General features: G+C 42.3%; 1 protein-coding gene across 2 annotated transcripts; it reads left to right on the forward strand.

Annotated features, from left to right (window-relative positions):
- Positions 1-11294: 11294 nt before the first annotated feature.
- Positions 11295-25980, forward strand: WDR61 (WD repeat domain 61). 2 transcript variants are annotated; one of them, XM_043494478.1, is made up of 11 exons: positions 11295-11833; positions 14676-14721; positions 14806-14833; positions 15891-15996; positions 16367-16539; positions 18335-18483; positions 19144-19237; positions 20686-20779; positions 22477-22569; positions 23330-23408; positions 25281-25980. In XM_043494478.1, exons 2-11 carry the CDS (start codon positions 14710-14712, stop codon positions 25368-25370), a joined length of 918 nt encoding a protein of 305 aa, XP_043350413.1. In that variant the 5' UTR covers positions 11295-11833; positions 14676-14709; the 3' UTR covers positions 25371-25980. The 2 variants fall into 2 exon arrangements, with proteins under 2 accessions (XP_043350413.1, XP_038274472.1); XM_038418544.2 differs by having other exon boundaries at positions 11815-11900.

Raw genomic sequence — 25980 nt, forward strand, 5'->3', positions numbered from 1 at the left:
CTTCTGAGTGTATACCCAAGCCACGTTCCAAGTTTAGAGTTCTCCCACCCCTAGTTTGGAATTCCCTGTCGCCACCCAATATAATAAGTCAGACACTGCACTGTTCAGAAAATGAGCTTTCCCATAGGAGCATTCACAGGAACAAATCCTGCCTTTGGATAAAACAGGAGGTGCAATGTTCATTGATGCCAAACTCTGGAGTGTCTTTGTGCTGCTGGCAAGAGCTGTCCACTCACTAGTGCTAATCCAAATCCCAATGAAGTGAATTGCACGCTTTCCATTGACTTCAATAGGCTTTGGATCAGGCCCATAGAGCGCAGGGACCCATGTACAAGAACTGCAATCTCTTTACACCTTCTCTGCCTAGCACACAGGGCTAGCCACCAACTGGCCCAGAACACACAAAGCCATCACTTTCTTCAAGGTCAGGTATTTTATTAATTTTATAAACCTAGAAGCAAACAGCTGTGGCCACCACGCTACTGGGGATGATTGAAATGATCCTGGCAGGAACTCACATTAGTGGGGACAAGTGTAAAACACACCAATATGCAGTATTTTAGGCAGAGATTCAACACAGCATTTAAACACGTACTTTAGTCCCATTAAAATAAATGAGATGTAATTGCATGCTTTGACTCACTGGGATGGTTTGCTGAATCAGGGATTTAAACAGTGCTTCCTACCTCCGCAGCCACAGAAGGATGCCATAGGCATGTATTAGCCCTGTAATAATATGCTTTGACGCAAGCACCTCATTTGAAGGCAGCTTAACATAATGGTATGTCAATGTGCTGTGCTCAATCTTGTTCCTGTTGAAGTCAATGGGAGCTTTGCCACCGACTTCAATGGGAACCAGAGCAGGCACTGCATTCGCATTTATCCTGAAGGGGTAGTTCCTCTGTGGAAGTTTAATACTGTCAATAACATTCACAAAGATGTGCAAGCCGGACAAACAAACTGGAGAAGAATGAGCCTCACTCACTTTGAGAGTACATGGAAGTAGTTGTTGCCCAGTAAAGTTATCAAAGCAGACATGTCAGTGTTGATGGAGACAAAAGTGGCATTGAAGGCTGCAATAATAAAGCAGTGCAGTGACACAGAGTTAAGTGGCAGAGAAACTGGCTGGCTGAACCAAGTGTGTGTCCTTATATTCAGCACGCTAGCAACCTACAAAAATGGGCATTGGGCATTAAGGCTCCCTAGAGTTTATTTACTCTAGAAATAACCAAAGTGTTGGCACAGAATACTGAGTTTACAAAAAAGAAAAGGAGTACTTGTGGCACCTTAGAGACTAATAAACTTATTTGAGCATAAGCATATTTGCATATAAGCATATTTGTATGCTCAAATAAATTTGTTAGTCTCTAAGGTGCCACAAGTACTCCTTTTCTTTTTGCGAATACAGACTAACACAGCTGCTACTCTGAAACCTGAGTTTACCAAATAAAACTGGGAGGCTTTTGATAGTGGCTGAGCTAATTATTGCAGTCTACCTTTGCACTCACTGTCAATCAGTGAAGGGCTCTAATTGAGTTTTTCTACACAGATCTTGATGTTTGGCACGTGCTATGTATCTTGGGCTGCTGAAGAGCTATGTACTCTGGGCACTGTGCACAGAAAGTCCACTTAAGTTAATGAGATGCCATGTTGGTGGTCAGATTCTGGCCCCCACCTCAGCTGCTTTATACAAGAGACATAGATTCATAGATTCATAGATACTAAGGTCAGAAGGGACCACTCTGATCATCTAGTCCGACCTCCTGCACAGCGCAGGCCACAGAATGTCACCCACCACTCCTATGAAAAACCTCACCCATGTCTGAGCTATTGAAGTCCTCAAATCATGGTTCAAAACTTCAAGGAGCAGAGAAGCCTCCCTCCAGTCAACCATGCCCCATGCTACAGAGGAAGGCGAAAAACCTCCAGGGCCTCTCCAATCTGCCCTGGAGGAAAATTCCTTCCCGACCGCAAATATGGCAATCAGCTAAACCCTGAGCATATGGGCAAGATTCACCAGCCAGACCCAGGAAAGAATTTTCTATAGTAACTCAGATCCCATCCATCTAATATCCCATCTCAGGGGATTTGGCCTATTTACCCTGAATATTTAAAGATCAGTTACTTACCAAAATCCCATTATCCCATCATACCATCTCCTCCATAAACTTATCGAGTAGAATCTTAAAACCAGATAGATCTTTTGCCCCCACTGCTTCCCTTGGAAGGTTATTCCAAAACTTCACTCCTCTGATGGTTAAAAACCTTCGTCTGATTTCAAGTCTAAACTTCCTGGTGGCCAGTTTATACCCATTTGTTCTTGTGTCCACATTGGTGCTGAGCTGAAATAATTCCTCTCCCTCTCCTATATTTATCCCTCTGATATATTTATAGAGAGCAATCATATCTCCCCTCAACCTTCTTTTAGTTAGGCTAAACAAGCCAAGCTCCTTAAGTCTCCTTTCATAAGACAAGTTTTCCATTCCTCGGATCATCCTAGTAGCCCTTCTCTGTACCTGCTCCAGTTTGAATTCATCCTTTTTAAACATGGGAGACCAGAACTGCACACAGTATTCTAGGTGAGGTCTCACCAGTGCCTTGTATAACGGTACTAAAACCTCCTTATCCCTACTGGAAATGCCTCTCCTGATGCATCCCAAAACCGCATTAGCTTTTTTCACAGCCATATCACATTGGCAGCTCATAGTCATCCTATGATCAACCAATACTCCAAGGTCCTTCTCCTCTTCCGTTACTTCTAATTGATGCGTCCCCAGCTTATAACTAAAATTCTTGTTATTAATCCCTAAATGCATAACCTTACACTTCTCACTATTAAATTTCATCCTATTACTATTACTCCAGTTTACAAGGTCATCCAGATCCTCCTGTATAATATCCCGATCCTTCTCCGAATTGGCAATACCTCCCAGCTTTGTATCATCTGCAAACTTTATTAGCACACTCCCACTTTTTGTGCCAAGGTCAGTAACAAAAAGATTAAATAAGATTGGTCCCAAAACCGATCCCTGAGGAACTCCACTGGTAACCTCCCTCCAACCTGACAGTTCGCCTTTCAGTAGGACCCGTTGCAGTCTCCCCTTTAACCAATTCCTTATCCACCTTCTGATGTTCATATTGATCCCCATCTTCTCCAATTTAACTAATAATTCCCCATGTGGCACGGTATCAAATGCCTTACTGAAATCTAGGTAAATTAGATCCACTGCATTTCCTTTATCTAAAAAATCTGTTACTTTTTCAAAAAAGGAGATTAGGTTGGTTTGGCACGATCTACCTTTTGTAAAACCATGTTGTATTTTGTCCCATTTACCATTGACTTCAATGTCCTTAACTAATTTCTCCTTCAAAATTTTTTCCAGGACCTTGCATACTACAGATGTCAAACTAACTGGCCTGTAGTTACCTGGATCACTTTTTTTTCCTTTCTTAAAAATAGGAACTATATTAGCAATTCTCCAATCATCCGGTACTATTCCTGAGTTTACAGATTCATTAAAAATTCTTGCTAATGGGCTTGCAATTTCAGGTGCCAATTCCTTTAATATTCTTGGATGAAGATTATCTGGGCCCCCCGATTTAGTCCCATTAAGCTGTTTCAGTTTCGCTTCTACCTCTGATATGGTAATATCTACCTCTATATCCTCCTTCCCATTTGTCATGCTACCATTATCCCCAAGATCCTCTTTAGCCTTATTAAAGACTGAGGCAAAGTATTTGTTTAGATATTGGGCCATGCCTAGATTATCTTTAACCTCCGCTCCATCCTCAGTGTTAAGCGGCCCCACTTCTTCCTTCTTATGATCACATGCATTAAGTCACCCTATTACAGGAGAGTGTTTTATGAAAGGAAGTCCCCAAGTGGCACAGAGCTAGTGTAGCTGCTCTTATGCTAGGAACCAGCCCCAGCATCCAGGAACTGTAAAGGTGGCAGAAAGCTACTTTTGTCTTTGTTTCCATTCCTGCACTGAGTGTAGCTTGGCTAGACAGAGAATCCGGCTCAGGGTGATTACGGGACTGCCCCAGATCCAGTCTAGTATTTTAAAATGTATACCTGCAGAGGTCAGGCAATAATTCTCTCTCTCTCCCTTTCCTCACCAGGGCCCTACACATACAGGACCGTGAGACCAGTCTGGCACAATGGTCCTGGGGGTAAGGTAATAGAGTCAGAGTCAAGACTGCTGGGTTCTATTCCTATGTCTACCACTGACTGTGTCTGACTTCAGGCAACTCACTGAATCTCTCAGTTCCCCATGTGTAAAATGGGGATAACACTTTACCTCAGATGGGTGCTGAGAAGACATCATGTAAGAAGTCAGCATTCAGGTATCAGAAGGTAGTAAGTTCCTGTAATGTCAATGCACATAAGACTCATCACAATGTGGGGATGTTTCATTATTAGTTTTGGATCATGGGCTAACATCTTGTGCCTTCTAAGAGCAAGTCACAGATACATTCACAACATTTTCTTCTTCTAATCCTGACAAATAAACACCAGATGTTTCTTTGAGAACTATTGCATTTTGCAGCAGTTCAGCATTTCAGAGCTAGGGGAATATTTTAAAAACCTTCTCCAAACCCCTTCTGTAAAAGTGGCTTTAAGTGAGAACAAAACCAATTACAAGAAAGGACCATTCCTATCAAAAGCGATGAACAACGGAGGAAAGATAAGAACAGAGGAATTCTCCTTCCAGAAACCAATATTAGAAGCAGAGAGAAGCTGGGGAGAATGTTAGCTGGGCTTAGTTATCAGTAAGCACAGACTAATAGCTGGAAAGTATCTCACAAAGGGGAATGCTGCTCTTGGTACTTTTTGATCCTCTTCCAAAACAATTCAGCTCTTAAAGGCTCCCTGTGACCTATAAAGGCCATTAAACAGGAGAATGAAAGGCTTGCAATTCTGTCCGACCCTTTTGTTCTCCCTGTAGGAAATATTGGGAATGTGGATGCTTCCACTGGAGGATGGAGTTTAGTTTCTAGGATTTATTTGTTTAATTAACGGTTTTATTTTCCTCTTTTCTTCCTAGGACAAGCTGTTCAGTCACTGCAATTCCACTGCCCACATCAGTCCCTCTGATGGAAGGGACTTTACAAGCCAAGTTGTTCTCAGAGTTGCACCTCATGCAACCACACTGCAGCTAGATTGCACACAATGCCAGTCAGAGAATGATTTTTCCCAAGTGCCAAATACTGCATTATTGTCGTCATCATTAGACACAAGCTATCAATTTGTAGAGGAGAATGGTGGTGGTGTGGGGGGAGAGAAATGGGGAGAGAGGGCTAGAACAAAACTGCATCCAGCCCCAAACTCCTGGGTTCAGGGGTCCAAATATTTCATGCCTTCCTAAACAGGGTTCCCGTCTCAATATAGTTTTCTGATATTATCATTTGCTAAAGTATATTACAACATGCTTTTCATGCAGCTTCAAAACTTCTGGATATTGGCATCCTAGCTTCACCCACAAAAATAAACCTCACTAATACTTTCCTTCCCCTGCCTCAGTTCCACCATCTGTAAAATGGGGATAATGGTATGAAAAGTGCTTTGAGATCTGCTGATGAAAAACACCATGTAAGAGATAGATATTATTATTATTGTCTTGCTTCTGCTAGTCTCAGCCTCTGGGAGGTTCATTTTCTTTTTAATTGCTGTCTGCCCTCTGTACTGTACTTGTAACTGCTTATTAATTGAATGGGAGGCAGGATTTGTCCACTGGATGGAATCCCAATTCAGTAATCACTTAAAAAAACTCCCAAAAATATGCTTAAAGTTAAGCACATGCATAAGTGCTTTGTTGAATCAGGGCCTAGAGCAGGAGACTGAGAAAAAAAAGACTCCTAGATTCTACTCTTGGCACTGTCACTGACTCACTTTGTGACCCTGGGTATATCTGGAGCTCTACGGGCCTCAGTTTTCCTAATCTGTAAAATGAAGATAATGATACTTCCCTACCTCACAGAGTGAGGAGGCTGCATTGACATTTGTAATGTTGTTTCAGATTTGTGGAGGAAAGGTTTCTATTATATCATCCTCCTGTTTGGCTGTGCCAGTACTTGAAATCTGAGAGTGAGAATGGCTGTGATTTCAAATCGGATCCCCTTGTATCCCGTAATGTCTGTTATGACTGGACCAGGCACCACCATATGGAAGGTGTAGCAGCTTTGGCTAGTTTTAAGGGTCTTGTGGGTAATCAGTCACAGGGTTGGGAAAAAGAAAGAGAGGGGCTCAAAGCAAAACCCTAGTTCTGAACCTCCTTGAGCTTTAGAAAACTTCAGATCTGAACCTGGATGCCAACTTTGTAGCTTGGGACTAGCTCTAAGTAAAATCCTATAATAAAATGGCCTGGGAATTTTGAATGGACAAGGAGGGAGGGAAAAGAGTACAAGAGAAAAAAAAGGAAAGGAAGGAAGACAAAAGAAGTGAGCAAAGAAAGAAACAGGAAACAAAGCTGCAGAAAAAACTGATGTTATTTTACCTCATGTCTGTCCCAACCAGCAAATTTCAAAAGAGGAGCCAAGGCACTGGAGATTATGTCTGCATCCACAAAGATCTTCCTATTATCTACATTTCCCTTGCTTCCCAAGTGTGTTGCAATGCTGCTGGCATTAGGCTTATACTCTACTGTCAAGACAGACAGATGCTCTCTGCGTACTATCCAGTCCTTGGATGAGACTTGCGTGAAAAGGATAGATACCACTGAAATGAATGAGAAAGAAGTGCTAAATGTTGCCTCAATTCATTCCCAAGATGACAGCAGAGGACTCTTTCCACCTGCCACAACTGGTCACAGTCTTTTTCCACTGCCAAAACAAGGACAGTCTTGGAGTGATTAATGTTTCATTGTGAGGGCTGCATGTGTGTTACCAGGGACAGGCTGAGATAATCTTGATAGTGCTGCGTTTAGGAACCCTTTGTCACTGCGGTGGCTGCAGGTGCTACAGTTTCTATCAATGGCCCCTTTCTGGTACACCAAGCCCTCTTTAGGTAGGGAAATTGAAGCTGAAACTGCTGGAATAATTCATTGATTTTCATTGTCCAAGCTGACAGGAATGCAAGAAAACTCACTTCCATTCTGCTCACATGTTCATACCCTTTCTCCCACCCCCGCCAAAAAAAAAAAAATACAAAAAAACAAAAACAACTTTTCTGTCTTATCTATTTAGATTCTAAGCTCTTCAGGGCAGGGATTGTCTGCTGCTCTATTTGTTCAGAACCTAGCACAATGGGATCCTATCCTAGACTGGTCCTTAGGCAATACCATAACAACATGATTAATAATAATAGTAATCAAACAAAATGCATACAAAATGAAAATGAAATTGGATTTTAAGTTTCTCTCTCTTTTAACATATTTAAGGTGTTAGCCATGTAGGTTAAAATTGTTTATCTACAACAAAATTTTTTTTTATTTAGTGTCCCTTTTTGGCTGCTACTTTAACATCAGGGCTTCCTGCATCCAGGTTGTTTTCCCCACCTGGGCTGCGTAAGGGGAAGGCAGCAGAGCAGCAGCTCCTGCTGCTTGCCTCACAGCACATCCAAGGTGGGGAAAGTGACCCGGAGGTACAGAGCGCTTGCTTGGTGTTGTTGCTCGCTCCCTTCCTCACAGCCCCCTAGGGGGGTGCAGAGGAATGTCGGGGTGTGTGTGTGAGCAGTATCTGTATATCAGCACTGCTACCCCCCCTCCCACCAGGAGGAAGCAGGGAGAAATCCGGCACCCCTACACGCTGCACTCCCCTGCCAGCCGGGAGCAGTTTGATTCTACACCGGCAGCGCGACCTCTGCGCTGCTGCACAGCGCCCCCTTGACCATGGCTTCCCTGGGCAGTTGGCTGGGTGGCCGACCCCTAAGGCTGGCCTTGCTCATGCCCATTTACTCTCCTCTGTATCTCTATTACGGGCTACGTGTTCACACAACCCACCACTCACTCTTCCTGGCCCACAGACTATCCTCTAGTTCACCTGCCCATTATTGCCAATATAGCTCACCTTTTACCTTTTGCATAAGAACCAGATTTGGGCCTGCCCAATTCCAGCTGCTGGTGCTGGTCAAGAAGCTGGAAAGCTCCCCCAGTGGTGGATCTATATATAGCAAGTTACAGGGTATTCTTATACACTATTCTTTGCATTTGTTAACACAACTTGTTCTACTTCTGTGTGTCGCACAGACATATATACCTAGCTCACACTGCAGTTCTCCCCACAGAAGCCTAAGGATGCCTCAAAGCTCAAAGCATATTTTTCACATGCAGCCCCAAACCAAAACTGTTCCCTAGCTACGCTCCTATGACCAGAATTTTCAGAAGAGCTGTGCTCCTAATAAGGCACCAAAATAAACAGCCAAATTTTCAAAACATTTCAGCACACTGGGTGCAGAGCTCCTTTGAAAATCTGGTCCTTATTTTTAGTTGTCTTAGTGGGCCCAGAGTTGTTCTGAAAATCTGGACCCCCCCTGTGCATACTGAGCACCTGAAAATTTGTCCCTACCTGGACCAGATTCCTGACTCTACCTTTCATATTCACCATCCTGATAAACTAGAGACCGTGCCTTTCCGATACAAATCACATGCCCACTTCCACACAACCCACACGGAGCTTCAAGCCCTATGTACCTTGGTCAGCAAACCCCTTCACTAAACTATTTACTATGGAGAAGAGAAAGGAGTTGACATGTCAGCTGAGTGGCTCTGCAGGGGTTGAGTTTGAGTCCTGTGCAGCTCAGGCAACCCTCAGAGCTGAAACTCCTGATTATTGAACCTGCTGATTTTATAAAGATTTCAGATACCTCCAAGACCTTAATAAATCAAAGTTACCTGCACATTTGCCATCTGATAAAAGCTAGGAAGGTAATTGTGATTGCTGCTATTGTTTTTGAGTGGTAGCCATATTAGTCTGCATCAGCAAAAATAATGAGGAGTCCTTGTGGCACCTGAGAGATGAACAAATTTATTTGGGCATAAGCTTTCGTGGGTTAAAACTCACTTCATCAGATGCAAGAAAGTAACAGAATGCCACTAGCTGTCACCTTCAGCCCCCAATTAAAACCTCTCCAGCACATCATCAACGATGTACAACCTATTCTGAAGGACTATTCCTCACTCTCACAGATCTTGGGAGACAGGCCAGTCCTCACTTATAGACAGCCCCCCAACCTGAAGCAAATACTCACCAGCAACTACACACCACACAACCCCCCCCATCCCAGGAACTTACTCCTGCAACAAACCGCATTGCCAACTCTGTCCACATATCGATTCAAGGGACACCATCATAGGACCTAACCACATCAGCCACACCATCAGGGGCTCATTCACCTGCACATCTACCAATGTGATATGTGCCAGCAGTACCCCTTTGCCACGTACATTGGCCAAACTGGACAGTCTCTATGCAAAAGAATAAATGGACACAAATCAGACGTCAAGAATTATAACATTCAAAAACCAGTCGGAGAACACTTCAACCTCCCTGGGCACTCAATAACAGACTTAAAAGTGGCAATTTTTCAATAATAAAAACTTCAAAAACAGACTCCAATGAGAAACTGCAGAACTGGAATTAATTTGCAGACTGGACACCATCAAATTAGGCCTGAATAAAGACAGAGTGAATGGGTCACTACAAAAACTAAAAACTAATTTCCCCATACTAATTTTCCCTTACTATTACTCATACCTTCTTGTCAACTATTTGAAATGAGCCACCTGATTACCACTACAAAAGTGATTTTTCATCCTGTTGATAATAGCCTACTTTAATTGAATTGTCTCATTAAAACTGACCCCACACTGGGTAAGGCAACTTCCATCTTTTCATGTACTGTTATATATATCTTCCTTCTCTATTTTCCACTCCATGCATCTGATGATGTGGGTTTTAGTCCAAGAAAGCTTATGCCAAATACATTTGTTAGTCTTTAAGATGCCACAAATAATCCTTGTTGTTTTTGTTGTTTTACAGGTTCATCTAAGGACTTCCAGATCCTTAATTTAATTACCAACCTTTTCTTATCTTAATCATCCTGTTTCTGTTTGTAAACAAAACACTGACTCCCTTTGCCAGGGACACAAGCTGGGAGAAGCACCTCTCTGCAGAACTCACATTCCACACTAATGCTGCAGTTAAGAGCTCCGCCTGGGAGCACACCTCCTGTATGAAACTCGGTTGGGGGTAGCTCCCTTTTCCCTAACTGGTACCTTGTAGCTAGTGTGTACTTTTAAAATTCAATCAGTACAGAGGTATCTCTTAAAAGTCAGTCCACAAATAATCAGGATACCACAGGATTGTGAAATTATACTAAATAGTATTTTCTAGATTTTCATTCTTTTACTGCAGTATCGTGTTGGGACAAATGCAAAGGTCCCATCTCTGTTTTTACTTTGCTTACTCAGGCAAATTTTGATAAGTAAAGCCTGATTACAAATTGTAGAATGCCTTCTGAATCACATCCAGGGGTTTTAACTTAATGTCCCAGTATCAGTTAATTTGTACAGCTTTCCCACAATCTTGAGAGTTAGTAAATGAAATTTGGAAATGATCCAGCTTGCTAGAAAGAGTAGCCTACCTCTTCTGTATGATCATAGATGGTTACCAAGGAAACTTCCTCTTCCTTCAGTAAAGTTAAAGAAGCTACAGTATTTTCCTTGGAGGAGCTGTCAGGTGCATGGATCCCACTACCAAAACATTTTCAAGAGTATGTGGAGTCTCTATTACACAGAATAATCAAGGACAAGAAGAATTTTCTGGACAAGTTCCTCCCTAACAATGACAAAAGGCAGCCAGATACAACTCATAGTCAGCAATTCCCTAAACTGCCGAGTCAGCCTCTTAAGAAGCCACTCCCAAATCCTGCCAATTATGTCCTAATGAGGTTTAATTTTTTGCTACTATTTATTATTAATTATAGTAACAAAAATAATCAGTTACTTTATTTGGAACTCAAAATGTGCTAAGGGCTTTATGGTCAAATATGAGGGCAAGGTCCCTGCCCCAAGGAAGTTACAATCTCAATGGCAATATTTCAAGGGAGGATGGGGGAAGGGATGTGGTGCACAGCAAGTGACTGAGCTGTGTGGTTCAGCAGGAGTCTGGGTAGTACCACCGGTTTCACTATCATTTTTTGGAGAGGGTTTTAGGCCCCACTGAAGAAATGTTTTGAGCGGGAACTTGACCAAGGAAATGGTGGAGGCCAGGCCAGAGAGGGAGGCCAGGAACGGGGCAGCCACAGAGGCAGGTGCAGAGAGGAGAGGGGTGCGGCAGCGGCAGCTAGCTAAGGGAGTGGTGAATGGCTGGAGGGAGCAGGCTGCTTGGCAGGCGCTACGTGGGCAGGAGACCAGGAGCGGGCGTCCGGGTGTAAAGTAGAGGCGAGGGGCTGGGATTGGTGAGGCGCTGGATGTGGCTGGGGAGGATTTTCACGGCAGCGTTTTGGCTAGACGGGGGGCTGAAGTGATGGGACTTTCCTAACTGGCCATAGCCCCGCGTGGGCCTGGGTGGGCCTGTGCGCAGAGGCACTCGCCTGCCACCCTGGATGGCCACCCACTGCGCCCTGCGGGCCAGGCCAGGCCAGCCCCACCCTCCTGAGTGCACATGGCCCTGGGCTTGGTGGAGTCACACTAGGGGCGAACAGGGCCTGTGCGCTGCTCTTCCGAAAGGAGAAAGACGAGGCGGCGCCGTGGGGAGCCCCCGGGGCACGTGGAGGGCGGCTCGAGGGGCCTTCCCAGCCACAAGGCGGCAGCACGACGCCCTGGCCCCAGCCGCGTCTTCCTCTATGATCACTGAGGGGAGACAGGCACCGAAATCGGCCTTTCTCTCTATGGTAAAAAACCTCATTAGAGGGCGCCGGCGTCGCGAGGTCGGGTGGGAGGAGCAGGAGCGGCGCCCAGGTAAGCGATGCGGGGTCTCGGCGGGGGGAGGGCGTCGGGCGTGGCGCCAGGTGCCTGTTGGGGTGTTAACTGGTGCGGGAGAGGGGAGCTGGCGCCGCGGACGGCGGGTGCTGGGGGCTCGCCGGGGGGGGGGGGCTCCTCAGGCGGTTTCCGGGGAGGTGGGGGTGGTACAGGATGTCGAGGGTCCCATGCCCGTTCCTCTTGGGCAGTGCCCACCCGCCTGCTGTTACTCCCGCCCCCAGGATCCCAGTAACTGGCCTGGCCCAGACTGGTCCGTTCCTCCGTGCAGTTGGCCGCGCTCTGCCCCCCCCCCCCCGTGTAATTAGCCAGTTCCCCCTCTTCTTTGTGTTCCTCGTGTGAACCTTTCACCCAGCCAGAGGGGAGAGAAGCATTTTTTTTAAAAAAAAAATTAGGGAAAAACATGATTATCAAACCCAAAGAAGTGGCAGGGGGACCCAAGGTAGGTGTAGAACCTGGAAGTATTTTAAGCTCACTTTTAAAAATCAGCTTGATTTCAAGATGATAGTGCCCATTTAATCTGTGACAATACAGGACACCCCGAATTTGAAATTAGAAAATTTAAGTAATGAAAAATGGATTTCATATTTGCTTTACTTCCACTCACCCAGCTCTGTCATATTTCTGTTGTTAATTTTTCATGGCTATACATGTGCATTGTATTTCATCTTTCGCTCTTTTCAAGTTTCTCTGCCCTAAGGCCTCAGTCTTAGAATGAGCGCCAAGTGGGTTGGACCCTCATTCCCATAGGCTGCATATTGCAGGATCCGTTGTCCTGGTCCCATGAATCGGTACAAAGTTCAATTGATTTAATTGGGATGCCATGTAAGTGGAGAGGTATACGGTACTGGATCCTGATGCAAGACTGTGGCCTTGGAAAAATAATATCTCACTGCATATCAGAACATGATATGATTACTAGAGGCTTCTTATTGCTGACACTACTTTATATGCCACTGTTTGAATCCCAGGTAGGGCTCAGTCGCAAGTCTTACTTTGGAAGGTTACATAGTACTTCTGCCCTTTTAGTTCGTTCTTGTTGTAAACCTGGGGGAAGAAAGAGGAAGGGTAAACTGTCTTGTGAAGATTTATTTGTATTCTTATTTGGGCTGTCAGTTGCAGTTAACTCACACGATTAACTAAAAAAAATTAATCACGATTAAAAAAATTAATTGCGCTTATAACAATAGAAGACCAACTGACATTTATTAAATATTTTTGGATGTTTTTCTACATTTTCAATATTGATTTCAGTTACAACACAATACAAAGTGCACAGTGCTCACTTTATATTATTTTTTATTACAAATAAATGCACTGTAAAAATGATAAACAAAAGAAATAGTATTCTTTTATTCACCTCCTACAAGTACTGACGTGCAATCTCTTTATCGTGAAAGTGTAACTTACAAATGCAGATTTTTTGGTTACATAACCGTACTCAAAAACAGAACAGTGTAAAACTTTAGAGCCTACAAGTTCACTCAGTCCTACTTCTTATTCTGCCAAACCGCTAAGGGTTTGTTTACATTGACGGGGGATACTGCTGCCTGCTTCCAATTTACAATGTCACCTGGAAGTGAGAATAGGCGTTCGCGTGGCACTTTTGTAGCCAGCATTTCAAGGTATTTACGTGCCAGATATGCTAAACATTCATATGCCCCTTCATGCTTTGGCCACCATTCCAGAGGACATACTTCCATGCTGATGATGCTCGTTAAAAAATAACGTCAATTAAATTTGTGACTGTTCTCCTTGGGGGGAGAATTGTATGTCTCCTGCTCTGTTTTACCTGCATTCTGCCATATATTTCATGTTATAGCAGTCTCAGATGATGACCCAGCACATGTTCGTTTTAAGAATACTTTCACAGCAGATTTGACAAAATGTAAAGAAAGTACCGATGTGAGATTCCTAAAAATAGCCACAGCACTCAACCCAAAGTTTAAGAATCTGAAGTGCCGTCCAAAATCTGAGAGGAACGAGGTGTGGAGCATAATTTAGAAGTCTTAAAAGAGCAACACCCTGATGCGGAAACTACAGAATCCAAAACACCAAAAAAGAAAATCAATCTTCTGCTGGTGGCATCTGACACAGATGATGAAAATGAATATACGTCATTTTGCACTGCTTTGGATTGTTATCAAGTAGAACCCATCATCAGCATGGATGCATGTCTTCTGGAATGGTGGTTGAAGCCTGAAGGGACATATGGATCTTTAGCACAACTGGCACGTAAATATCTTGTGTTCACATGGCACTGTTGTAGCTGTCGTTGCCTGTTCTCACTTTCAGGTGATGTAAACAAGAAGCAGGCAGTATTATCTCCTGCAAATTGTAACCAAATTTGTTTGTCTGAGTGATTGGCTGACCAAGAAGTAGGAGGAGTGAGTGGACTTTGTTTGTTTTGTTTTTGAATTCAGTTTTTTTTCCTACTTAATTCTATATTTGTAAGTTCAACTTTCATGATAAAGAGATTCCACTACAGTACTTGTATGAGGTGAATTGAAAAATACTTTGTTTTTTACAGTGCAAATATTTGTAATAAAAAATAAATATAAAGCGAGCACTGTACACTTTGTATTCTGTGTTGTAATTGAAATTAATATATTTTTGAAAATGAAAACATCCAAAATATTTAAAATAAATGGTATTCTGTTGTTGCTTAACAGCACGATTAATAGCGATAAATTTTTTTTAATTGCTTGACGGCCCTAATTCTTATTTCTGATCTTAATTTTTTCTTTTTGTTTCCAGAATATTCTTATGCACATTCAGCTTATATAAAGAAATGACCACACAGGTAAATACACAGGAGTAATTAAACTAATCTCTCTAGTTTGATTTTTGACCATTTCTATAACGTGGATGTTCTTTTTCATTTCAGTACAGTATACTCTTCAAGCAAGAACAAGGTGAGGAGATACTAACATGGTATTGTGCTGTTAATTTTTCTCCTCTAAAATCTTTATTTCCTTGGATTTAAAATGAGTACTAACAGATTGCATTCTCACTAAGTCTAAATCTATGTGAAACATTTCACAAATCTGAGTGGGTTTTATGGTATTTTTAGCTGCAGTAATCATGGTAAATAAAATTGGATTTAATGCTGCGTGGGCATGATCCAAGCACACCTAAGTCAACAAAAAGACTCCTATTGACTTCAGTGGGCTTTGGATCAAGCCCTATGAGAACATTCCCAATCCGTGTTACTTTTTTGTAGACTGGTTCAGTTGTACTTGAGAATGTATGGATTCATAGGCAAGCCCATGATTCCTGAGGTCGTCTACTGTGACCACGGCTCCCTGGATTCTGTGGTTCTACAGCATGTGCCACAGAATTCTGCAGCGGAATCCCATGCTTTCATGAGTGACAGTATTCCCAACTGCAGATACCAAGAGCTTCCTCCCTGACAACTTTGCCATTATCGTTATGAATTGTCAGTACAAACATCTGCATCACATTTGATTTACTGAGCTCCTAGATTTCTAACACAATGAATACAATACTGATTTATTTTTCATTTTTGAATCTGATTGGTTTTTGTTAAATGTCCCTGTTTTGTTTTGTTCTTTTGCCTGAACCTGACGCAGAATTTCAAAGTCCGTTGGACTGAAATGCCACAGTAACCAGAAGCTTTGCTGGGGAATTTAGGTCCAGCTGGCTACATGGTTCACATGGCCTTGACCGGGGCTTGCATTGTGCTATGGGTGGAGTCTAACATGGCTGCTGCTCAGATACCATGCTTGCTAGCAGCTTTCCATTCTGTTCTTTCTATAGTGTATATGTTCTCAGGATGACATGAGAATTACAGGTGAGAGGGGAAGGTATAGTTAGCCAATTCAGCACATTATTAGTGCTTCTGTCTGCTTATAGCAGGAAGTAAGAACCAGCAACTGCTGTGGGTAAATATACCTGCTTGATTCCAAGAAACACCATTGTTTTCTCTCTAATATTTGTGCTCTCTTTCAGCACATGATGATGCCATTTGGTCAGTTGCATGGGGAAAGAATAAAAGAGATGGTTCTGAAACGGTAATCTCTGGATCTTTAGATGATCTAGTGAAGGTCTGGAAATGGTAAGTGTGGGGTTCAATAAACATTGGTTAAACTCATTAACAATTGGAAATACAATGTAAACTAGTGCAGAAATACAGTATTCTTTCCTCTCTCTAGCCCTAGAACATCAGTAGCTGTGCACAGCACAGTAAGTAGCAGAGCATTTTGCTATGCTGAAATGGGGGCTAGGGTTTGGGAAACAAACTGGAAAAAAAGGTGGTAAGTAGTGCTACGCACAAACAGCCTACTTTCACTCTTCACCTGCTGTGAAAGGTAAGAAATGCTTTTTAAAAAAAAGAAACAGACAAAGAAGGGGGATAACTGGAGGTGGGTGCAGTACCTGAAATTACTGTTAATTTGTTTGTTTTTGTTTGTGTTTTTTAACAAAAGGACTGATGAAAAATTAGATCTACAATGGACTTTAGAGGGCCATCAACTGGGTGTGGTATCAGTAGATATCAGCCACACAGGGACCATTGCAGCATCCAGTTCCCTAGATGCTCATATTCGTCTTTGGGACTTAGAAACTGGCAAACAGATCAAGTCCATAGATGCTGGTCCTGGTAAGATCTTGGTGCTAATTTGGTTTATTTGTAATCTGTGCAATGTGTGTATTTATACTGTACAGTAGAGAACTAACATACTAGCTGGGAGTGATTAGCTTTTTTTATAGTGTCACAACGGTCTCCTTCCTTTTTGAAAATCAGGGATATGAGATTAACAGGCATTCACTTGCACTCTATACTGGTATAAGCCAGTGTTAAACTGATGTGTCTCTATTTGGGGTTGCACTGATAACAATCTATTTAAAAACTGATTTTAGTTAAACCAGTGCAACTTCTAGGTGTTGACAAGGCCTTCATGTAATCTTGCTGGTTTTACTCATTATCTCATTAAAGTTCTGAATTGCACTAAAGTGACTGTTTTTTGTTGAGGATGCAGTATAGAAGGCAGAATAGAATCCAGTTCTCATAGGTGTAGTGATCAGAAAGTCTAGTGGTGGCAAAAAACCCTATTCAAATACATAGTGATGGCTGAGATTTGCATACTAAGAAGGCTCCAGGATTGCTGCAGGTGCACTTTGAAACTCAGTACTGTGCAGAGAGTGCTTGTTTGTTTATGGAATGCATGGCTATGTCTGAAGGTGCAAATCAAAACAAATAAGGCTTAAGTCTAGATAAGCCTTGACAGGCACTGAATTTCAATTTGGAGGGCACAAGATCTTAACCAAAGGATTGAAATACACCTCTACCCCGATATAATGTGGTAAAGCAGTGCTCTGGGGGGCGGGGCTGTGCGCTCCAGCGGATCAGCGCATCAGCATGTCTGGCTCTGACACTGATCTGAGCTGCGTGTTAAGGGTGCTGGGCTGGGGCCGAGGGGTTGGATAAGGGGCAGAGAGTCTCGGGGGCGCGGTCAGGGAGTAGGGGGGGTTGGATAGTTCGGAGGTTCTGGGGGCGGGGCAGTCAGGGGACGGGGAACAGGGGCGTTGGATAGGGCGTGAGAGTCCCGGTGGGAGCCTGTCAGGGGATGGGGGTGTGGATAGGGGTCGGGGCAGACAGGGAGCAGGGGGTGGAGTCTTGGGAGGGGTGGTTGGGGGCGGGGGTCTCTGGAGGAGGTAGTTGGGGGCAAGGAGCCGGGGAGGGTTGGATGGATCGGGGGTTCTGAGTGGTCAGTTAGGGTGGGAAGTGACTATTAATAACGGAAATGGTCGAGACCAAAGCAAGTTTGATATAACGTGGTAAGTTTTTGTCTCCCAAGGACCGCGTTATATCAGGTGAGAGGTGTATTATAACAAGGAATGTTGGTAGATCAACCTTTTAGGTTCGGGGAATGAATGACTAAGCACATGTATAATAATTCTGAGGCACACAGCACCAGGCTAAGTAGATAACTGTAAAAAGTCACCATGTAATTCTACTTCAATGAATAATTATCTGCTCTGCACTCTTTTCCCTTCTATCTGTAAGTGCTTTCTGTCTCTGTTGCTGTAGTGCTGCTTCTGACAAAGGCAACAGTTTTCTTCTCCTATTTGCTTGAAAAGCATTAGGATTTTTCTTTTCTTTTTTTTGAAAGGCGGTGATAGCTAATGCCATTTAACGCTATTAATGTGCTGCTGTTCTAGGAGGATGCCCTAGACTAAGATATTCCTGGAAAATGTGATCTGTGATTAAGCTGAAAAACACCTTAAGCGTTTATTCCGTCAGCTTTTGTTAGCTTGGTGTGAATTTTAACTTTTTTGTGGCTGAAGTGCAGGGGAATAAACTATCTGTGAACAGGTATACGTGGAATTAACATTGTTGGCTAAAAACTATAAAGAAGATTAAATTTACCAAATATTTTTTCTTTTTTGTACAGTTGATGCCTGGTCGTTGGCTTTTTCACCAGATTCCCAGTATCTTGCAACAGGAAGTCATGTGGGAAAAGTGAACATTTTTGGTGTTGAAACTGGAAAAAAGGAATATTCTCTGGACACTAGAGGGAAATTCATCCTTAGCATTGCATATGTAAGAACTTCTCTTCTGTTAAAATATCATCCTTGTAATCTGCTGTAAATCACTCATTTTCTAATACTGTAGTAACAACCTTAACAGGAACCTTTATTTAAAAAGCAACAACACAGACTTCCTTCCTACCTATCCTCCACTTCTAGGCAATAACCTCCTAGAGCAAGCACTTTACTTCTGCTTATAATTGCCATTGGCCTTTCCTGTATGTATAATGGTCCTTTGCTCCAACTTAACTGATGAATTGGACCAGCTTTAAAGGTAATGCAAACTTTCTATAATGCTCTTGCTCTTCCAGCAAGGATATCGGACTATTACAGATACCTCCTAAAGGGGAATTCGGAGATTTAATTGGTAACTTTGTTGATGGTGAAACTGAGGCATAATAAGTTTAAATGACTTTTCCGAAGTGAGAGACAAAACTATCGAAAAGCACACACTCTTGACTGTAAATTATTACAATAGAAAATCCCCTGTTGTACATCAGAATGAATAGTGCATCTAGTAAAATAAACAGGCAGATGGACATTAAGGACATGCAGTTTGAAAACTATCTGGAAAAATCGCTCTTGCTCATGTGCTGCTTATGAATTTCAGTCTTAGATCTCCCAATACAAAATAAGAGTAGTTATAAAATGTGTAATATATGTATTGTTATAGAGTCCAGATGGAAAATATTTAGCCAGTGGAGCAATAGATGGCATTATCAATATTTTTGATATTGCAACTGGAAAGCTTCTGCATACGCTAGAAGGTAAGTCTTGGAATGTTTGCAGTGTGCAAGTTATAGCTTTAGTCCAGATTAAAATGTTAGTTAAGAAACACTTTAATATTGTATGATGGGTTGAAATGTCATGTTAATTTGTCCATCTTGAATGTTCACTTGCAAGCTTACACTGATGGACAGGTTTCCAAGCCAGTCTACCTATATCTGTGCTCTGATTTAGGCACCATCATTTTTATGGTTATAAATCGGGGGTGAGCAAACTTTTTTTGCCTGAGGGCCACATCGGGGTTGTGAAACAGTATGGAGGGCCGGGTAGGGAAGGCTGTGCCTCAGCAAACAGCCTGGTCCCTGCCCCCATCTGCCCCCTCCCACTTCCTGTCCCCTGACTATCTGCCTCAGAACCCCCGACCCATCCAGTCCCCCCCTACTCCCTGTCTCCTGACCACTTCCACCCTGAACCTCTGCCCCATCCAGCCGCTCCCTGTTCCCTGACTGCCCCGCCGGGACCTCCTGCCCCTTATCCAACCTCTCCTCCCCCTGTCCCCTTACCATGCCGCTCAGAGTGGCAGGACAGGCTTATTGGAAAGCCTGGGAGGTGGGTGGGAGCAAGCCCAGCTGCCCGCATGGATGCGGGGGAGGGCAGACAGTGGGGGAGGGACCGGAGGCTGGCCTCTCTGGCCAGGAGCTTGGGGGCCGGTCAGGATGGTCCCACGGGCCATAGTTTGCCCAGCTCTGTTCTAAATGCTGAGTGTGTGTGGGATCCAATTGTAAATCTTCAATATGCACCAATGGATGTGTTTTAGAAAGCATAGCCGGTTATGCTTAACTGGATTCTTCCTAACAAATCAGTTTAATTTTCCCCAGTGCTAGCAAATGAAGCTGGTCTCTCAATGCTGCCTTACTCCTTCTCTTCTCCTCTCTCCTCCCCCCCCATTGATATTAAAAAGTTAGTTCTCATGGCTAGAAGAGTTCTGGAATGTTGAAACTCTCTAGCAGGGCTGAAGAGATTCTCTTAAGTAGTTTATGCAACTCCCTTTTTAATGTAGTCTTAGAAAATATGTAAAAAACTGAAGATAAATGACACAGGGCACAATATGACTTCTGATACCATGGTGCTGAATTTTTTTCTGTAGTTCTTCTAAAAAAGAACCATAGGTGTAAAAACATGGTAATCTTGTGTGGAAATGAATATGCTCTGCCATGATGGAGACTAGTGCTCAGGAACCCCCCAGATTCCTGATGCACTTATACTGACTGTATTGAGAAGAGTTTTGGGGGAAATGGCGGAAGTAGCCTAAGAATGAGAAGCTTTAACAATTGTTCAAATTTGTAAATTGAAGAGTATCTCCTTGCTTGCTTTTTTTGTTTGTTTGTTTTGAGGAAAGATATTATCCTGACTTAAACCCTCTTTTTAATAATTCTTCCTACCAATGATAGAGTATTTACAGATCAACCATGCCTATTTTGAATTTTAGGCCATGCGATGCCAATTCGCTCATTGACGTTTTCTCCGGATTCCCAGCTGCTTGTTACAGCTTCAGATGATGGATATATCAAAATCTATGATGTGTAAGTTGTTTCAGATATGATATAAAACTAATATTCTAAGAGGCTGTAATGTCTAAGGACGAACTACTCTTGGGGGAAATTCTGCGCTACAGTGCATGAGTATATTTAATGAGCCCTACAGATTTCTAATTTTTTGCACAGAAAAAAGCTGCTGCCAAAATGTTGCTGCAGTGCCACCTTTTGCCCACCAGATGGCGATGTGGCAATAAACAAAGTTACGGCTCCCCACAGTGATGGGGAGCGCTGCCTTCACAGCGCTTGTCAGGCCAGGGGCTGTGGGGTGCAGGAGGAGGGGGGCTGTCAGATGGGGGCTCATAAGAGCTAGTGGGGGGAGGACAGACTGGGATGGGCTGAATGGGAGAGGAGGCCCATGGGGAGGGAGGTGCAGAGACATGGGGACAGGGGGAGGGAGGGCAGAACTACATAGGGACAGGGGAGTGGCTAGGTAAGGGCACAGAGATACATGGGGATGGGCAGATGCGCCTGACTAAATGCGAGAGGCTACGGGTCATCCAGGGTCTACATGGGGGAAGCTCCCTAACAATCCCTCCCTGCCCTGTGCCCCAAAAACCAAAACAAAACTAAAACACTTTTCCCACCCATACCCAACAAGCCTTCCAAGTTCACACCCAGGCTCCTTCCCAGCAATTTACTTCCCTCTCCCTCAGCTCCTCTGTTACCCCCTGACTCCTACAAGCCTTTGCTCTGCTTCTGAGGTGTATGGGAAATACGGTTTTGTATTATAGTTTAAATGAATTATTACGCAAAGTTCTGTATTAATACGCTTAGTAAGGAATCTATTTGTTAAACAGGTCCTGAATCTTTTTTGCTGTCTGTAGTGTTACAGACATACTTGCTGACATTTATTTTGAAATAAATGACCAAAAAATAATTGAAACTGGTGTGATTATATTGTGTTGTTTTGACAAATAAAATATGCAGAATTTTGCAGAATGTTAAAATATTGTGCACAGAATTTTTATTTTTTTGTCACAGAATTCCACCAGGGGTAACAAACCAAGCATTCTGCTGTATAGAATTATCTTAAAAGTGTGGTTGAATAACTATTTTTTAAAAATCTGACACTTTAAACTGTAAAACACTAAATCCTGTGAACTTGGACTCTTTTAAAAAGGTGCAAGGATAGATGGCGGATCTGGCTCAGAAAATTGATGCCCACTCGCTGTATTTAGCAGTTCAGTATACCTACTAGCCTCATTCTTCTCCTGCATACATTTTTTCTGGTCCACCTTTAGAATTTCTGCTTCATGCCTAAGATATGCTGCCTCATTCATTGTCTTTGTCTTCACACTCCACTGAAGCCCTTGGCTTTCTCCCTATTGCTGCCCTCTTTTTCTGTAGCCTATCACTCTCCTGACTCTCTGTGGCAATCAGTTCTTCCGCCTGCTATCTGGGCTTTCTTTGATTTCCACCAGTCTGGCTTTTCTCCTTTCCGCTCTGCTGAAACTTCTCTCAAAATCACTACCTACCTTTTCCTAGCTAAGTCAAAGGTATTTTATGCTCAAATCCTAGGCCTTGTTAGTTCAGGCACCTGGACTCTCTCTCCAGTGCGGGAGAGGCTGTGTCTCAGATAACCGTGACCTAGGCCCCCAAGAACTTACCTGGAATTAGCACATGAAATATTAATGCATTTTTTTTATTATATGGTGTCTAACTAAACTTTTTGTCTCCCGTAGACAACATGCAAACTTGGCAGGCACACTAAGTGGTCATGGATCCTGGGTATTAAATGTGGCATTTTGTCCAGATGATACTCATTTTGTTTCCAGGTATTTAGCATTTTTAATGAGTGAAAGATGTTATAAATTACTATGGGCCAGACTGATATCCTTACTTACGAAGTATAGGTTTCAGAGTAGCAGCCGTGTTAATCTGTATCCACAAAAAGAAAAGGAGGACTTGTGGCATCTTAGAGACTAACAAATTTATTTGAGCATAAGCTTTTGTGAGCTACAGCTCACAGCATCAGAATAGTGCCTTATACAAACAATCCCATTGACATCAATGGGGCTTTTTGTGCAGTTGAGGTACTTCTGCCTGTAAATAAGGGTTTCACAACCTGGCCCTAAATTTTTGTAAAGTAGCAAGTAAGTGAATATACCTAACTGAAGGCAAAGATACTGATTCTCAAAATGCATGTTAATTTATTGTAACGATTGTAGTTTAGCTTCTCATTATTTAATGTACTATAGTATATTGTAAAAATAATATCTTGGTAATATTAACCCTTGGAACAGTACAGACTAGTAAGAGTCTACTCAATTGTGCTTTCTTTAGCTAACTAATGTGCTTCAGAGAATTGGTGATTGCGTTTGGAATTCTCATTTATTTTTCATGCTGTTCATATTAAAATAATTGCAAATTGAAGCCAGTGTTTCTAAAACCGGCTAGTAGATCTTCATTTGTTCTGTTGCCTTCCCCCTAATTTTGAGGTTTTTTTTTAATACTGTAGTATCAGATCTTTGGTCTCTTAATTATAGTATAATCAAATTGCTACTAATTCAGATATTGATCTAAAATATTTTCCAGTTCATCTGACAAAAGTGTAAAAGTTTGGGATGCTGGAACAAGGACCTGTGTTCATACCTTCTTTGATCATCAGGATCAGGTATATTAAGAACGTAGGACATGTATAATTCTCTTATCCAGTCTTCTTATCTAGATAGATTTTACTAGTATGAAAACTTCACTTAGGGCTTGTCCATACAAATGCTTAGTTTGCAGCAAGCTGGAATGTGAACCTGCTGCATGCTAAGTGTCTGTGTGGACCCTGCTGCTGCACACCAGAAGTTCTCCAGTGTGCTTTAAACTACTCCAGTTTTGAAACGGGTTAGGATGGGGTTGATTTACACCCTGGCTTGCTGCAAACTAAGTGTTTTGTATATGCAGGTCCTTACATATTTTAATTGAAATCTAGGCTCTATTGAAGTCAAAAGCCCATTGAAATCAGTGAGGCCAGGATTTCACTACTAGTTCTTGGGATAGTGCATTAACATTTTAAAGATTTGATGGTATTTGACAGTTGCTATCCTAGAATCTATTTCTCTTCCCCCAAGCTCCCAGGCTGACCTTTTCTAAGTACTGTAATATTTTTTACATCCCCATTCAAGAGGCACCCTCTAGGGTGGTGAAATGGAATCTCATCAGTCTGTATCAAATCGGTACATCTTTGCTACACTTCTATTTTGGTTCATAGCAAACAGGATGAGTGTGCTCTGTATGTAAAGAAAAAATATAGACTGTTAAAGGCAGTGGGTTGGTGCCTTTTCCCCTAATTATGTAGGAAGAAATCCTGAAAGCTTATTTCTTGAGGTTTTTTTCCTCAAAAATCAGGATTATCAACTCATTTGCTGAGAGGCCTTCTTGGAATAGGAGCTCTCACTGGAGCTGTGGTAGCTGTCTTTGAGGCAGAGTGGGGTCCAAAACTAACCTCTTTTCTCCCAGACATTTTGGGCATTTGAATGTGTTAACAAAAACAAACCAAAGAGAGGGGTGTATTTAATTTAAAAACAAAATAATTAAAAACAAACCAACCCTATCTTCCTTATTAGTCAGTTTTCACTTTCTTGGTAATTTGTGCTGTCATCTCTACTAATTTCCCCCAGTCTTTGAGGATAAACAGGGTAGATAAGACCGGGATATCTAATTTTTAAAAAAGTAAAATAAATTTTTTTTTTGATAACTGTCTGTATTGATGTCTTGCTCTCAGGAGACTAACACACAGTAGTGCCCTTCCAGGTGTGTGAGAGGAGTGTTAATGCAAAGTGGTGGTGCAACTAACACAGACTTCCCAAAATAGACTGAAGACAGAGCCCTTTTGGCAATAGCAGGCTAATGTGCTAATTTTAAATTTTTATCTTAGACCTTGTAACATGATAGGAATAGTTTAAGGACTGACCAAACCTCTATAGGGTTTGTATTAGTACTTAAGTCATTAGATGGCTGTCTGGGTTTACCTTCTGCTGATGGTGACCATCCTTCAGCCTGGTGCACTCCTCCATTTCCTTTCAGCCTTGCATTTCTCTTGCTTTGTTTCCTTCCCTTTCCCTTTCTGCAATTACTATAAACTAGTTTGGCTTGGAATGGAGTAGGTTACTGCAGCTACTGAGAGAACTGAACTTGTTGAAATCGATTCACATTAGAATGACCATTTTGTACATACAACCTTTCATTCCTCATTCATCCAGGTTGTTGGGGAACAAACTGCATATTCAGCTAGATGGGTGCAGTAGGAAGATTATTGGGTTTTTATAGTATTTGAACAATATCAGGGTTCAGAAGATGGAAAATGAGGCTAGTGCCTTTTTCAGACCGATGGCAGTCTCCTACAGTGCCTTGGTTATCTCAACAGCTTTACCCTAGTAGTGGAACTGATGTATTTAAATACTGTCCCCATCACTTGGTGACTACTGAAAATGTGAAACAATGGCATCTTGTTACCCACTTTAATGAGCTATTGTTTGCGCCCTTCTATTTGCAGGTCTGGGGCGTGAAATACAATGGAAATGGTTCCAAAATTGTATCTGTTGGAGACGACCAGGAAATCCATATCTATGACTGTCCAATTTAAATATGCTGAGTCAGGTGTATTGGTTAATTATCTATGTACAGGTTTTCAGAAGTACTGCACTTCTCATATGTTGCCACTTAAAGATGCTTCTGATTATTTTGTTAATGTGATGATGTATTTTACCAATGCTGAGCTGAATCTTGGATTCTATTGATACAATAGAAAAATCACATATAAACCTTTATGTATATTTTATCTTTATCACTTTACATTTGGCATGAAAGAACTCACTATTTTAGTTGCATATAACTGCTGCTTTCTCTTAAGCAGTCTCGGGTACATATTTCCAAATACATACTGTTCCAATGTGAAGTAACTGCTTACTTAAGCTACCTCCATATTTTTCTCTCCGGAACTATATAAATAGATTTGAATCTGAAATTGTTGACTGGCTCTGGCTAAGGCTTAATTTAAGAAACATTACTGGCTCTTACACCATGTCTATGTGTCAGACATGGCAACCAGCATGCTGGTTGCTAAACAGTTGTCCTGGTGATGTGGGACAGGGTCATTTAAGTTGAACATATTCTAGCACCTGTGCTCAAGGCACATGGTTCACTAGTCATAGTGTATCAACTTTAAATTAAAAAAAAAACCACCCCAAACTTAA

The sequence above is a fragment of the Dermochelys coriacea genome, chromosome 10, assembly GCF_009764565.3.
Source record: "Dermochelys coriacea isolate rDerCor1 chromosome 10, rDerCor1.pri.v4, whole genome shotgun sequence".
Classification (NCBI taxonomy): Eukaryota; Metazoa; Chordata; order Testudines; family Dermochelyidae; genus Dermochelys; species Dermochelys coriacea.